This window comes from Monodelphis domestica, chromosome 1 (assembly GCF_027887165.1).
Source record: "Monodelphis domestica isolate mMonDom1 chromosome 1, mMonDom1.pri, whole genome shotgun sequence".
In the NCBI taxonomy this organism is placed as follows: Eukaryota; Metazoa; Chordata; class Mammalia; order Didelphimorphia; family Didelphidae; genus Monodelphis; species Monodelphis domestica.
This window is the reverse complement of record NC_077227.1, coordinates 258,976,199-258,992,799: the sequence shown is the minus strand read 5'-3', so window position 1 is coordinate 258,992,799 and position 16,601 is coordinate 258,976,199. Positions and strand designations below refer to the sequence as shown.

At 40.8% G+C, this 16,601-nt stretch overlaps 1 protein-coding gene across 4 annotated transcripts in view; it reads right to left on the bottom strand.

Annotated features, from left to right (window-relative positions):
* DPF3 (double PHD fingers 3) overlaps positions 1–16,374 on the bottom strand; it is a 437,118-nt gene extending 420,744 nt beyond the window's left edge. For all 4 annotated transcript variants that reach the window (XR_008914980.1, XR_008914982.1, XM_056810706.1 and 1 more), the window contains exon 1: positions 16,245–16,374. Coding sequence is in view for 2 of the 4 variants with exons in the window: in XM_056810706.1 (XP_056666684.1) it covers positions 16,245–16,276 (32 nt within the window). In the remaining 2 variants the exon portion in view is untranslated. The remainder of the gene's footprint in view (positions 1–16,244) is intronic.
* Positions 16,375–16,601: the final 227 nt, after the last annotated feature.

Here is a 16,601-nt window from a genome sequence, read left to right as displayed (position 1 = left end):
AACCCACTAGTACCTAGTAGAGAAATATGCCCTAACCCCTTTTCACTGGTATTCAATCAATATTGTGGATTAGAAAATTTAAAAGTGGAACAAGGCCTAATTCACAACAAACTTGGATCTGAACCTTCACCTTAGTCTGGCAACCAGAATGCATCTCTATCCATTCTGGAATCTGACTACTACCATGTTGAGTCACAGACAAAAGCTGCCTTTCTTCAAAGAACTGGTTTCTGTTGACCTCCTTTTGCAAAAACAACGTCCTCTTCTTGCAAGCAAGGAAAGCTGCACCCAACCTCACCTGCAACCCATACCTGATTCTCAGTGTCACCTTCATGAAGCAGGGTACCAGAGAAGCTAACCAACTCCTTCAGAGTCCTTGCAAAACCCACTGAATAATAGCTTCTTAGGACAGAGCAGTCATTCACACCTACCCCCCCCCCAAAGAGCAGCCTGGCTTCAGGGACCAGGGACAGGCCCAGTAGCCTCTCTCTGTTCAGGCTAGATGATGAGACAAATGAGGAAAAGAAAGAACTTTTCGTGAGCTCAAATTCTTGCTTATTTTAAAGCAATATTGGAACAATGGAAATGCCCAAATTCTCTCATGTTTGGGTTAATGAAGGATATGTACTAACTGATTAGACTCTAGTGTTGCTAGGATCACTTCGGGTACAATAAAGACAGAAATCATTTGAACAATTCTAATACTGTTGAGTACTTTCCTCCAGTGATGCCATTCATTTCCTGTACGGACTCAGCTGAGAGACAGTGAAAACAAACTGATTAGCTCAACTTCTCAGTTCTCTTGGATACCTGGTAAGATCTACATTGGTTTTGCTTGGGGGAGGAGGGGCCAGAAGAGGAGAGTCAGTGGGGGGTAATTAACAGCATTCTTTTTTCATTTTTCTTACTGATGAAAAGACGCCTAATAAAAGTACACATCTCTGACTTATGAATACATGACTTACAAATGACCCTACACATGAGCTACTCCCCAAACACCCTTCACACACCCAGACCGAGCTGTCACTGCAGGAGAAGGGGGAGGAGATGTCAGGACAAGTTCCTCATGTCCTGGAGGATATCCTGATAGAAAGAGATGGAAACACTTGGTTAAATTCTATAGGACTATAGTTCAGCTACATTCTGGTTTTTTCTGAGTTGGTGTAGGAAACTAACCATTATTTATAATATTTGTTCTTCAGGGACCTGCATTCTCATTTCCAAACAACTGGTGTGTTTGTTTTGTTCTGTTATTTCAATTGAGAGCACAGTCAGTCTGCCTGTGCTGTCCAAGCAGGACCCAAATTATGGAAAGTCTGTTCAAGGAAGGGATTCCCTGTCTTTGGAGAAATCCATTGATTTTCTGATTATCAATGGCAATGAGGGCTTTTTTCTTTTCATTTTTTCATGATGTTCTGAATTTCAGCTTGTATCTCTGATTTCTATGCATTCTCCAAGGAGGTTTTGTAACACCATCTTCCTCCTTGATGGTACCTTAAATTTGAGACTCATGAGCAACAACTTATGGTCCTTTTAACTAAAGAAAAGATTGGAAATGATGAAAATGAAGTTAGGGTTTGCTAAAGGAGCTCCACTGAACTAAAAAGTCACAAATCTTCCTCTTAACACTGCTCTTATCTCTGTTTTTGTTCAGTCATGCCCAACTCTTTGTGATCCCATTAAAGGTTTTATTGGAAGAGATAACTAGTTTGCCATTTTCTTCTCTAATTCATTTTATAGATGAAGAAACTGAGGCAAAAGGGGTTAAGTGACTTGCCCAGGGTCACACGGTTAGTATCTGAAGTCAGATTCTAACTCAGGGAGATGAATCTTCTTGAATCCTGGCCCAGTGCTCTATCCATTGTGCCACCCTACTGCTATTACTTCTCCCTTATAGAAAAACCTCATGAGTCACTGTAATTCAGCAGACTGCTTCTTTTTCTTCTTCCATAAAGAAAGGATGCTTGTTTTGGCAGCACATATAATTTTTTTAAAAAGGTAAAAAGAGGGTTCTGAAAGAAAGTATGGGAGAGAAGAGGTTTTAAGCTGCCTACCACACTGAATGTCTACAGAGCCATTGTACCAACTTCATTGTTGTTTAGTACTCTTCCTTTTCTACTAATTGCAGTCAAGGAAAAGTTGAGAAAGGTATATGAAAAGGATGTGGAGATAAACTACATCAGTTATTCCAATATGTTTCTCTCTGCTGAAGAAAGTCTTGGGTTTGCAACTACTACTCCTCAACATCCCTCCCTACCAGCTGCCAACTGCAGTTAATTACAGAGAGCAGATTTGCAAGGTGGACCACCACCACCCCCAAAAACCCCATCAATAACAAATGGTTAATTCTGAGCAACCTGAGAATACCACAGTCCCTAGGTTGAAGGAAGGAGGAAAGAAGTTGGGGGGGGGGGCAGTAAGTTTCATTAGTCATGCCTAAGAGATTAGATATGGTCCTCTTATTATTGTTACCCAGAGCTCAAAACTGAGGTAAGAGTGATTGATGGGCCCCTTGTTAACATTCTGTTGTCTTCTCTAGAACTCTTTGTTGGCTATTTGAACCCCATTATTAGGATTTCTGAGCCTAATCCCCATGCTCCTCCTTCCCTCCAAACATACCCCTACACAGTCTGTCTCCCTAGGACCCAACCCTCCACATAGATATATAACCTGCTGCTGTCACCGAACATGCCACCAAGAAATTATTTTAGTCCATAATATCCTGGGCTTCACAGCCTACACCTAGCACCTGATCTTAACCCTCTTTGTAAAACCCAGTTGCACACAACAGGCTCCAGAAACCTTTCTTCAATGAAAGCTTTATGAAGCCTAGCTCCATCCATCCATAGATTTGACAGACTGTAACCAGACACTTGTAACTGGACAAATAAGAAACACTACACCTCATCGTACTCAAGTCACTCATGCAACCACATGAAAACTCTATCACTTGAAAGGCAGCATTTTTAACAGTCTCTTCAATGTTTTTTAAAAAAGGGAACCTTTTCGAGCTCTTAGACCACACAGGATTTCTTCCTTAGCCCATCTTCTTCCTTTCTTTGTGAAAGGACCATGCATTAGAACAGCACTCATGGCTGGGTCATGGCATGCCCAGGGTCCAACACAGTGCACAAGTAGCAGGTCACTAGCTTAACAGGCAGTCTCAAGTGAGCTAATGTTTGTAAAACTATTTTAAAACTCCATATAAAATCATCCAGAGGGGGCAGCTGGGTAGCTCAGTGGATGGAGAGTCAGGCCTAGAGATGGGAGGTCCTAGGTTCAAATCTGACCTCAGACACTTCCTAGCTGTGTGACCCTGGGCAAGTCACTTGACCCCCATTGCCTAGCCCTTACCACTCTTCTGCCTTGGAGCCAATACACAGTATTGACTCCAAGACGGAAGGTAAGGGTTTAAAAAAAATTAAAACTATCTTGTATATTAAATAAATGTTAAATCAAATTTTTAAAAAGCAGAGCAGAAAGCATTTCAAAGGTTGTGGTATTTCTTGGCCAGAAGCTTACTGTATTCGGCTATATTTCTGGTTTTTTGTTTTTTTTTTTTTTTGGAGTGGCTTTTAAGATACTCAAAAGCCACAGAAGTTATTTTTCAAATATTAAAATAACATAAAGCTCCAGTGATGATGATGATGAAGGGAACAGAGATCTATTCATCATCTAAATCTGCCTGACTGAACCAGACTCAGTTTCCATCTTTGTTCCTAGTTCATTTTTTTCATTGACATAAATAAAAGGCTCTGAGATCTTTTCTCATGAGTCCAAATACAGCCACAGAACTTTGGAATTGGAATAGACCTTAAGATCAGCTAGTTCAACACCCTAATTTTCAGATGAGAAAAGTGAGACCAAAAGAAGTGAAGAGCTTTGCCCAGGGTCATGTAGGCACTAAGAGTAAAAGCACTGGGATTTAATCCAGGTTTTCTGACTGTGTATGCTGTGGTCTTTCCACGATATTATGTTTTTCAATAGTTCTGAAAGTGTGACCTGTACTTTCAATGTGGTCTACAAGGGCCCTCCAGGTGATCTTTATTCTGGTTTAATAGAGTATTCATGCTTACTATGTTATACTGCCTCTACTTTTCTTTTTGGCATGAATTAATCATTGCTACTAACATTTATATTACCCTTTGAGTTTTGCAAAGCATTATATAGACATGTAGACATCTAAAATATAGAGATACACATTTATGTGTATCTATATAGTGCTTTGCATAATTTTAAACCAACACTATAAAATAGGCACTATTTATTATCCTTATTTTACAGATGAGAAAACCAAGGTTAAAGTAAAAATGGCTTGCCCAAACAACGTACTGGCTGTGAGACATCTAGTAAGTGTCTAAGGTAGGATTAGAACTCAGCTCTTACTAACTTTTAGTCTCCTACTCAATACACTGCACTACCTAGCTGTCCTGAATTTTAAAGGGTCATCACAAGTGAAGATATTCTTTCCATCTACTGATGAGGCTGAGGAAACTTGGGTAACTTGAATTTTTTCTCCTAGCAGTAAACAAGGACAGGTGCAGTAGGTAGATAAGCCGTTCCTTTGTCCCCACTGGACTAAGATAGCACAGGGTCTTGTACATAATAGTCACTCAGTAGTTATTTAATTGAATCTCAATGGGGAACAGGATAAAATGGAAAGAAGATTAGATATTTAATCAGAAGACCTGTGTGACCTTGGGAAAGTCACTGTCTCTTGACTTCAGTTTCCCTATCTATCATAAGAATTTAACTAAAAATCTTAAGTCCTTTCCAGGTATAAATCTATGATTCTATGCTACTTTGAAATAAAAAGAAGGAATCTGAAAGCTGTTGTTAGAGGTGACCAAAAATCATTGTTCTTTGAGACCTGTCAGATCACATCGGACAAACCCTAGTCCAAGATACAGATTTTCCCACTTAGAAGCTACTCTTGTTAAGACAGACTCAACAGAAAGAGCTAGACAGATATAAAATTGGGATCTCCTCTCCATTCCCTTTACTGTGATCAAATCATAGAATTTCAAAACTAGAAAGGACTTGGAGGTCATCTGCACCAAATTCCTCATTTCACAAATGGGGAAACTCAGACTTCGTGTCACGAGGCTATTTAAATGGTACATTGACTTAAATGATACCAGGGTCTGATTCCCAGTTCAATACTCATCACTATCTAATGCTGACTGACATCAAAGCTAGTTAACAGCAAGAAGGGTGGAGTTTATTTATTAAATATTTGCAGGCAAGATGCTGGTCTCATACTACAAATACAAATGTGGTCTAGAACCAAAGCTGTGAATTTATGTGGACCAGATTCAATCTTTATTCCTACTCAAAAAAAAACCTTTTTGGCATGCAATGTTTCTCTTGGAGTCATCAAAATTTGCCTTCTTTTGTCCCAATTCAGGGTTTCCACTGGACACATCAGAACTGGGCTCATGCCTAACTCTTCACAACAAACGAAAAAAGGTCCTTAGCTCCCATGCAAGCACTCAGGCTAACAAGTTATTAACTACAGGACAGGCTTTATTTAGCCCAATCAAAAAAAATGCAAAAAGATAACACATATGTAACCCAGTGGAATTGTTTGTCAGCTCCATGAAGGGGAAGGGAAGAAGGGAGGGAGAGAAAATGAATCCTGTAACCATGGGAAAATATTTTAAAATTTAAAAAACAACAAATAAAAATAAAAACATAAATTGGAGGAATAAAAAATGCAAAGAAGATATACATATATATTCAAACCTATAATTAATTAAGACAACTCTTCTTCCCTCTAGTGTGTGCTCTCAACCATGTATTAGGGATCCATAAAGACCTCCAGATATATATTTTCCTGGATCAAGGGGACTCACCACTACCACCATCAAAGAGATAACAATGTTTCTAAAGAATCAAGAAACCTATGGTAATCCCCATCTTCAGTGGCCATATAAAATCATCCAGAGGGGGAATCTGGGTAGCTCAGTGGATTGAGAGTCAGGCCTAGAGATGGGAGGTCCTGGGTTCAAATCAGGCCTCAGACACTTCCCAGCTGTGTGACCCTGGGCAAGTCACTTGACCCCCATGGCCTAGCCCTTACCACTCTTCTGCCTTGGAGCCAACCAAGGAGGAAGGAAAGGGTTTAAAAAAAAATCATCCAGATTTATAATAGTTCCCTGGGGATAGAGGTAAAGTATTTAGTTTAGCTAAAGGACTAATCCCTCTTCCTTTATCTGTGCCAATCTAAATATTCAAAGTACTAGTAAAAGAGAAAGTCTGTTCCCTCACACTAGAATAGGGCCCTTTGTTGCTTCTCAGCTCTAACTCCCTGCACAATCCACTAACTCCTCTGCTAGTTCCATTAACTCAACTAAGGTTCAGGAACTCTTCTATCACTTCTCTACTGCTGGTCCCATTCCTAATGTGCCTGACTTGCTCTGGGGAGTTCTAGTCACTATCCTGCTGCCACCATATACTGATATCTCAGAGCTCAGGCACATCCCTAAAAAGACCTCAAAGATTTGCATTCTTCCTTTCCCTCCTGGGATTTGAGCATCCATATAGGGTATCCTGTATAGCATTGCTTCCCTCCATATTTGATTCTCCACCCCTTCCCTTCCTATTCCACTCTCTTTTAAAGGCTAAGTCCAAGGGCATAAGCCATGGAGGCCAGTTCCTCCTGGCCACAAATCAATCAATCAAACATTCCTACCTGGGCATCAAAGGGAAAAGAGGAGGAACAAGAGCCAACAGAGTTCACATCTTATAAAAGAGCCAATCTTGGCCAGGAAGCTGAATGCTTCTTTAAGGAGATACTGGATTCTAGAGAACCTGGATGATGGCCCTCCTATAGATAAAGCACAGACCTTATCCTTCAGGAGTTTACAATCTATAGAGGGGCAAAGACATTACTAGCTATATGATCCTGGGCAAGACACTTCACCTGCCTTGGTTTCAGTTTAGCTATAAAATAAAGAGCTTTACTTTATGGCCTCTAAGGTGCTTTCCAGAAATCTATGATCCTAATGTAAATGGGATCCTATGACCACATGAAAAGTGAGATAAATATAAAGGAGAAGATCAGGCAAAGTTCTGTCTGAAGCATGAGGAAGGAGAGATCCCTTTCATCTGGGAGGGGGCAATGTTGTCAGAGAAATCTCATAGAGAATATAGCAACACAGAGAATATAGCCTTGAAGAAGGGAAGGAATTTCAATAGATGTAGCTAGAGAAGGGAAAGAAGAGTCCATTAGAAGCATGGGGGACAAGGTGACTGGGGGGGGGATAGAGAGCCAAGCCTAGACACAGGAGGTCCTGGGTTCAAATTTTATCTCAGACACTTCCTAGCTGAGTAAGTCTCTTAACCCCAATTGCCTAGTCCTTACCACTCTTCTGTTTTGGAACTTATACTTAATATTGATCCTAAGGCATAAAGGCAGAGTTTTTAAAACGTGTAGGGGACAGTGGGAACTATTAAAAATGAAAACTTTAATTTCTAGTGCTAATAATCAGATTCAGTCGTCCACATGAATAAAACCACCTTAGAATACACAAAGAGATGTATACTAAAGCCTAACTTCATAAATGGTCTGGTGCTCAACCTTGGTCAAATAAATTTTCTTCCCCATTGACAAGATTGGAATATTTACCTGACTTCTAGAAACAGATAAAAAGCTAAAACAATTGAATTAGTTTGATTTTAGATCTCAAAAAAGAGAAACACAGTTCTACCCTGGCAGCTAGGTATAAGAGTAGATACAGAGCTGAGCTTAGAGTCAAAAAGATGAGGTCAAATCCAATCTCAGACACTTACTAGCTGTGTGACCCTGAGCAAGTCACATAACCTCTGCCTGCCTCAGTTTCCTCGGTTGTAATACACTGCCTGGCACAGAATAAATTCTATAGAACTTCTTATTTCCTTCCTTTACACTCCCTTTTATCTAACTAAGGTTTATCCATTACATACTCACTACCAGTGCATTACACATTAAAAAGATACGAGGATATATTTGTTAATTAGCTTTACCAGGTGACCCAAGCCTGTGGTATGAGAACAGAAGCTGCACAAGTGGTAGTTCTGGGATAATCTGCCCTTTCTAGAACTGTAATGTGTACCCAACATTTGTCTAAACAATGATCTGGGATGCCCATTGGATTGTCACTATACTTGATTTTTTTTTGCTTTATTGTTTTTCTTTGTCACAATAGAATGGTCAATCTGGAAGGAGAAAAGATGGAATCTGGTGCAAATATAAAAGGCATCATTAAAGTATTTTTAAACTCTTATTCTTAGTATCAATTCTAAGACAGAAGAGTGATAAAGACTAGGCAATCAGGGTTAAGTGATTTGCTCAAGGTAACACAGCTAGGAAGTATCTGAGGCCAGATTTAAACTGAGGTCCTTTTGACTCCAGGTCTGCCTCTCTACTCACTGTGCCACCTAGTTACCCCAATAAAGTAATATTTCTATATATGTATATGTATTCAGGCAGAGGTTGTTAGAATTCCTTTGGTATCAGAAGCTTCATTCATAGATTCATTCATTCTAGCTATTGATGTCTATTATTCCTCTGGGGAAAGAAGACCATTCTGGGCAGACTACCCCATAAGTATATATAAAGAATTTATATAAGTTATTCTTATTCAATATAAGGACAGTATGCACAATGTATAGAAAACCAGACTGGAAGCCAGGAAGACGTAGGTTCAAGTCCTGTCTCTGACATGTATGAGCCACGTTACTCTATACAAATTGCTTAACTCTCAATGTTTTAGGTAATTCTTTAAAAATATAAATTAGAGAGAAAATGTCAACTTGAATTTGGGCAGAGGAAGTTTCCTTACCCATAAGGTCATGATACCATTGAAACCACAGATCCAGGCCCTATCTCTATCTTATACTTCTTCAATAATTCAAGAATGTGTGATTTCATCCCTGTGGGCACATCTTCCACCAATGTATCTCATGAGGTCTTGTAGCCACTGATATGCAGAAAATGCAACCTAACTGAAGCAACAAGGCACCCTGAGGAAGCAACAGGTGCCAACTAGGTCAAACCACCATCATCCCCTTCCTCCATGTGCTGGTGATGACCTTGAGCCTAAGAACCCTAAGGAAGTCAGCTACCTCCCTAAACCAGAAAACCAGCCTTAATTCAAGTTTGGTCCCTGTAGCCCTCAAAGAAGGAGGAACCCTCATAAAAAAACAGGGAACCTCCATCTTTAACCCCACTATCAACTGCCAATCATGTGTCACCAATAGCTACTGATGCCCAAGAATCCCAGAAATAATTGAGGATGCCTCCCCCAGATCTCTGCTTTTAGTCAGGCCCCTGTCCAGAGGGGTAACCCTTAGAGAGATGCTACTGAAGGCTGACTCAGCAGATATGATACAGCCTCTTCCTACTAAGTATCCATAGCTAAGGAAAACTGGAAAATGAACATTTCTACCACTACGATCCTTGGTAATGTCAAATAGACATGAGTTTTTCATTAACAAATTCTTTTCACCTTCTATTTAAGTAGTCAAGGAATGATGTCAATGGAAATAACATTAAAGTGGACATTGCTTCAACCAAAACTGCTGGGAAAACTGGAAAACAATATGGCAGAAACTAGGCATACACCACTATATACCAAGGTAGAGTCAAAATGGATACATTACTTAGACATAAAGAATGATACCATAAACAAATTAGGAGAATACAAAATAGTTTACCTGTCAAAATTATGGATAAGAAAAGAATTTATGTTCAAACAAGACACAGAGAACCCTAAGAGATGCAAACTAGATAACTTTGACTACCTTAAATTAAAAACATTTTGCACAAACAAAATCAATGCAATGAAAATTCAAAGACAAACAACAAACTGGGGGTGGAACAAAGGTCTCATTTCTCAAGTATATAGAAAACTGAGTCAAATTTATAAGAATACAAAACATCGTAGTGACAATTGACAAATGTTCAAAGGATATGAACAGACAATTATCAGGTGAAGAAATTAAAATCTCTTTAATCATATAAAAATGCTCCAAAACACTATTAATTAGATGAATGCAAATTTAAAACTTTGAAGTATCACTCCATACCTATCAGATTGGCTAACAACAAAAAAGAAAAATTATAAATGTTGGAGGGAATGTGAAAAAATTGGGATGCTGATATACTGTTGGTGGAACTGTGAATTGATCCAACCATTTTAGAGAGCAATTTGGAACCATGTCCAGAGAGGCATAAAACTGTGCATATCCTTTGACCCAATAATACACTAATAGCTCTGTATCCCAAAGAGATTAAAGATAGGGAGAAAGAACCTACCTGCACAAAAATATTAATAGCAACTTTTTTATGGTGACAAAGAGCTGGAAACTGAAGGGTTGTCCATCAATTAGGGAATGGCTAGGCAAGTTGTGGTACATGATTTTAATGGAATTCTATTGTGCCATAAGAAATGACAAACAAAATGATGATAAAAAAAACAGAGAAGACTTATTTGAAGTGATGCAAAGTGAAGTGAGCAGAGCCAGGAGAACATTGTACATAGTAACAACAATAGTGTATAATAATCAACGGTGAACAACTTAAATATTATCAACAAGGCAAGGATGCAGGACAACTCCAAGGGACTCATGATGAAAAAAGGATATCTACCATCATAGAAGGAACTGATGGAGTCAGTGCAGATTGAAGCATGCCATTCTTCACTTTATTTCCTCCATTAATTTTTCTCTAGTGTAATATGTGTCATGTTTCATAATAGGACACATAGGGAAACATATATTGTATCATAACATATGTACAACCTAAGTTGTATTACCTGTCTTCTTGGGGAGGGAAGAAGAGTGGGAAGGAGGGAGAGAACTTGGATTGCAAAATGTCAGAAACTTATTATTAAAAATTGTATCAACATATAATCTAGAAAAAATAAAAATAATCATTTAAAATAAAAAATTTTAAAGCAGATATCACACCCCCAAAACCATTAGACCTTTCTATGTGACATTCAATGGAAAACTCCTATATGGATCATTTCCCCCATTAAAATGGAAGCTCTTTGAAAGCAAGGATTCATGCTTTTCTATTTGTGTCCTCAGCATTTAGCACAGTGCTTGGTATATTCTAAGTATGCAATAAATATTCTTTCATTCATTCAAAAGAATATAGACCTGGTGATCAGCCTCCTCTGGTAATGGGGCAGTTGGGCTGTACAAAGAATAGAGCACCTGAGCCGGAGGCAGGAAGACCAGTGTTCAAATTCAGCCTTAGCTGTGTGACCCTGGGCAAATCACTATTACCTCTGACTGCTTCAGCTTGCCCATCTATAAAGTAGATACAATAATAGCACTTACCTCTCAGGATTATTGTAAGGATAAAATGTAATGATATTTGTAAAGCATTTTGCAAACCATATATATGTTCATATTTATATGCTAGTTATTATTAAACTTAACTATTATCAGTTGACAAGAAAATAGTCCATTGTTACATACAGCCCAACCTTCTCCATTGGTAGGACTTGTAGCACTTCTAAACTTTCGCCTTTCATCTTAGGATTGATACCAAGTATTAGTTCAATGGCAGAAGAGCTGTAAGAACTAGGCAATGGGGGTTAAGTGACTTGCTCAGGGCCACACTGCTAGGAAGTGTCAGAGGCCAGATTTGAACCTAGAATTTCCTGTCTCTATACTTGACTCTCAATCCAATGAACCACCTAAGTGCCCCCTGCTGGCATAACTTTTAAGACTCCAAGGCCACACACATACCACCATCAGAATAGATCTTAGATGAAAGTTCATGGTTACAGGGTTCAGGTAATCTACTAATCTTGTCTTTCATTGATAACCAACTACTTTATGGCAAAGTATTCTTTATCCCAAAATAATTTCTCAATAATGAAACATTCCTGTACTATAATCCCAGTCTGGTGTCTAATCATTGTGTGGATGTAAGCCTGGGCTCTCCAAAGCTATGCCAGCAAAGAACAAGCTCTGGAAGGTACTACTGAACTGGAAAGGCTTGAGTAACAGCCCAAGCTTGGGCCCTGTCTGTCCTCCAAGGACTGGTTTGGCTAAGTTTAGAGAACAGAATATTGGTTGCCAACAGAAGGATCTAGGGTGGATAACAGTTCATACAACTGTCTACTAAGGAATAGGAGGGTTATGATCTACACCAGTTGGGATGGGGAGGTATATTATGCCCACACTAATTAAATCACAAATCCTTGAGGCAATGAAATATTAAAGTAATAAATGATTAATTTCTATAATATATCAAAAACCTGTCATTTCATTAGTGGAGGGCAGATAGGAACCTATCTATAACATTAAAAGTTTTAGAGATTCGCCCAAGGCTCAGAGAGGTTAAAAGGACCATGTTTCCACAACTAGTTATTACAAGTCAAAATCTGAACTCAGATCTTTCTAATGCCAATACTCTTATTCATTACCCAATCCTGACTTTCAATTGATACTAACAGTGGTAATAATAATCAATAAATACATGTGCCTGACAAAAAGGATTCCAATGTCCCCATTTAAACTCTATTCCTCATAAGGTTTTTTAATAACTTGGCAAAGAAAAAAAAAAGAAACCGAAGTGAATATAGGAACAACAACCTGGATTTCTAGATTAGCTTTTTCAGTTGGGATCTTAATTGCCTTGAGTGCATTAAGATTCTATTGACAAATAGTAATAAATCAGAATGCAATGTGTAATAAATGAGCTTCAAAACAACGCTCATCTGATTCATATTTGGTGAGCATGTATATCATAAAAGTTTTACCACATAGCCCTTAATGTGCTTGTGTATGTGTTGACTGTGGCATCCATACATCAAACTCAGACAATATAATTGATAACGTGGAATAGATCTAGATTACTACAAGTGCCATCAATGCTTTTAAGTTCTGCTTTGCCCAGATATGGTAGTGTAGTTGTTGGGATACCTGCTGCTTCCCCTTTTGTGATCCAATCAGTCTCGCCAACCCCCATTTCTGTCCCTAGATGCCCAAAGGATGTTAAAGACAAGCAGGTAGAATGAATGAATGCCAGCTGCTGAGTTTCGAAGAAGGGGTGCAATAAGAATAAGAAAGGAAGTTGAGAGATCCAAAAGGGGCAGGGAAGTATAAAAGGTGTAATCAATTTAGTCCAGGTACTCACTGAATCGCATATCCCAAATGGACAAAGCCAGTTTTCAAATGATCCATATATGTGGCAGAGTCCAACAGAGATGTTGCTTGAAACCTGAGCTAGTTTCTCCCAGCTGAGTTATCACTTTTATCCACCACCACCATCACCACCCCAGTCTCAGAGCAAAACCTTTGTGTGGCCAGTTTCTATAGGGGGCGTCTGTCTTCCTTCCACAACCACCACCCCCCCCCCTTTCCTTCTTTCTTTTTGAGAGAGAGGTGGGGGGAGATCATCAAAACGCAGACAGAGGAAATGCTAATGTCGTTCGGCTCTGTTTCATTGTCAGGAAGGACACATGAGGATAAAAACATCGCGTTTGGAATCATTCTTCTCCCACCCACCCCCTCCCGCTCTAGCCCTCCTCCCACTACTATTCCCCCTTCCTCCCCCGCCATCCCCATCCGCATTATGTGTCTTACAGCTTTTGTTCTAATTTATCCCATGCATAATTTATCTATGTGCATATTGTTTCTTGATCAGCAACTTTTAAGAACAAATGAAATATATAAGATGTTTTATTAAACAAGTTAAGGGGCTGGGGTGGGGGTTGGAGGGGGGCAGATGGTGTCAGGCTGCCAGTAACAATCCTGTTTCTTCTACTACATTAGTAGTTTCAAAGACGCCAAGTGCAAAGAAGCTTCCCCTCCATAGGTATTGTTTCCTTCTCCTCTCACCCCTAGGGAAAGGGGTTGGGATTTAAAAAGGAGGGGCTAATTATAAATTACTCCTCAACTCCCACCAAGAAAAAGCAAGGGGGCGGGGAGAAGTGCGCGTTGGTGTGCGCGCGCCCCGCTTGTATGCATGTAGAGACAGAGTTATAAATTTACAGACATCACCTTTGCAACTGCTTGCAATTATACAAAGTCCAAATATAATAGTATAGAATTCTACTAAACAGCGGAGAAATTCAGCCATCCCCTTCCAGGTTTTTCCCTTCTAACATCTCACGCTACCGATATATTACTCCTACAGTCAAAAGAAACAGTAGAAGGGAGGTGACGATTGAAATTCGTGTAGGCTTCCCTGTAGCATCTGTACTCGGCTTTGCCAATAGATTCAGATAACTTAAGTTTCTATAGAATGGCGCTACCATTCCCATACATTTGGGCTGGAAACAGGGGGACGGTAAATCAGCTGCTGGATGCAGTTAAAACTGATTGAACAAGGGAGGTAAAAAGAGGACACGGAGAAGTTACACCCATTTATGCTGTCATAAAACATTTTATTTCTTGGGTGAAACCTTGTGGTGGTAAAGTACACCCTACCCAGTATCCTGAAGGAGAATCTCAGGAGAAGGCTTCCGATGCCCTCTTCACTGCCGCTTTTTAAAACGTCTGTCTGACTGTGTGTCTCGCTCTCTATCTATCACTCTAATCTAATCTATTTTACTCCGAGGCTTGGAAAATTCACGTTACCGCATTTTTCCCTTGTTGGTGCCAATATAAGAAAAGGTGAAATCAATGTGTCATATTTCCTTCGTTCACCCTCTTCCTAATAAAAGCTCTCCTTCAAGCACTCCTCAACTTGCTGCTACTATAGCCCAGAGGAGCGGGGGGTGCTATAGAGGTGGACACCGAAGCAGTATCAGCGACTGCCACCACCCGGTCCCCAGAAAGCCCTCAGTTTTGAGTCGTTTCCAACTCGAGGAGAGCCGGAGCAGCGAGGAGTTGAAAGAATGCAGGTCACTGCCTACGGCAGCTCTCTGAAAAGTCCGACACCCACTCGACCTAACTAGGAGGTCTCGGGTTAGTCAGCAGAGTCTAGGGGTTCTCCTCGATCTTGCGAATTCAGAGAGAACATCACTCCTCTTCTACTAGACTCCCTTTGCAGCGCTCCGCTCATCTCCGGAGAACACCCCCGGCCTCTGCCCCCTTCACAGTCTGACAGCTTAGCAGCACCCTGAACTGAAAAGAGCGACGGAAAGAAGCAAGCAAGGAAGGAAGGAAGGAAGGAAGAAACTCGATCTAGAGAAAGAGGACTGGCCCCAGCGTGCCCTCCCCTAGCCCTCCCTCTGTCCCGGATCTGGGCGCTCGCTCAAAGTCTTTCGGCAGCATCTAGAGGCACCTGCCCCCTCGCTCTGGCTTGAAGTAAAAGCTGCCTATTCGAGCGAGGAAACACAAATCTTGTCTCCTCCTCCACTATTTATTACCCACCCTCCCCCCCCAAAAAAATCATTCATAAGAACAGCAGCCCTTTCCTTCCTCGAAATCAACCACAGGTTAACCTGAGTAATTAATTTACTATGTTGGACACATTACACATGCACGCATCACACACACACACATACACACACATACACACACACCACCGATGGGGGAAAAGAAAGAAAAAAAAAGCTATGGGAACGCTCCCAGAGCTGCCCAGTCAGGAAAGCCCCAAGGCAGCCACCTGGACTAGCAATCACTGAGGACAGATTGCTTCCCCCGAAGAAGTGACTCAAAACTCCGGAAGGTTTGTAGAAAGACGAATAGGGGTAGGAGAGAAGAGGGGAAGAACCCTCGGAGTATGATCAGAAAAGCACTGCAAACTCCGTGGGCGCCCGGAGTCCAGATCTCCCGGCTTGGTTGAAGCAGGGGAGGAAAAACCTGCCATAGGATACGGGTGCGCACCACTTCTTCAAGTGCATTTTAAAACATTCTCCATGTCTTTCTATCACACATACACACACGCGCACACGCACACACACATACCATTCCAACCGCTTCATGTCCCCCAACTCGCCACCCCGTGGGGCTGGGGGAGCTCAGAATCGTGCCCGTCCCTGAGCTCTTTTACAATCCCCGGAGCTTCCCGGCGCTTCGGTGCCAGTGTCCCCCAGCTGCTCCCTTCTCTCTCTCCTTCCACCAATTAAGCAGAACACAAATGTAACAATTTTCTTCTTGTTAATTGCATCTCCTGACATTTCTGCGGGTTGGGAGGGGGGAAAAAAGAAGAATCTGAAAGAAAAGAGAGAATGCGAAGGCTGGGAGGAGCCTGGAGAGGCTGTGCATTGCCTGCGATCCGCACCGAGAAAGGCGCCCTTTTTTTCATATTGAAACCACGCGGAATATGTACATTTTTTAGTCTTACTTACGCTTTCAGGGGGTTGTGAATGACAGTCGCCATTTTGCTACAATGTAACAGAATATTGTCTGTCTCAGAGTTCTAAAGGTTTGCTCAGGGGAAGCGGGCGGCCAATCAGGGAACGGGATACCGGCCCGCTGGCCAATCGAAGAAGAGTGTCGCCAAGTGGGTGGAGCCTGAGCGATGGTAGTTATTAGGGGAGCTGTCAAAGCCCAGAGGTCACTCCCTTTTGTAGAGCTGGAAAGAGAGCAGGTCTTAAAGGGGCAGTATCATGCCAGGAGCTCTTTTGGGGCTGGAGATGTGAAGACCGACAGAAGATTGTAGTATTTAGGCTGGTTTCCTACTTCAAAAAAAAAATTAGTGACTT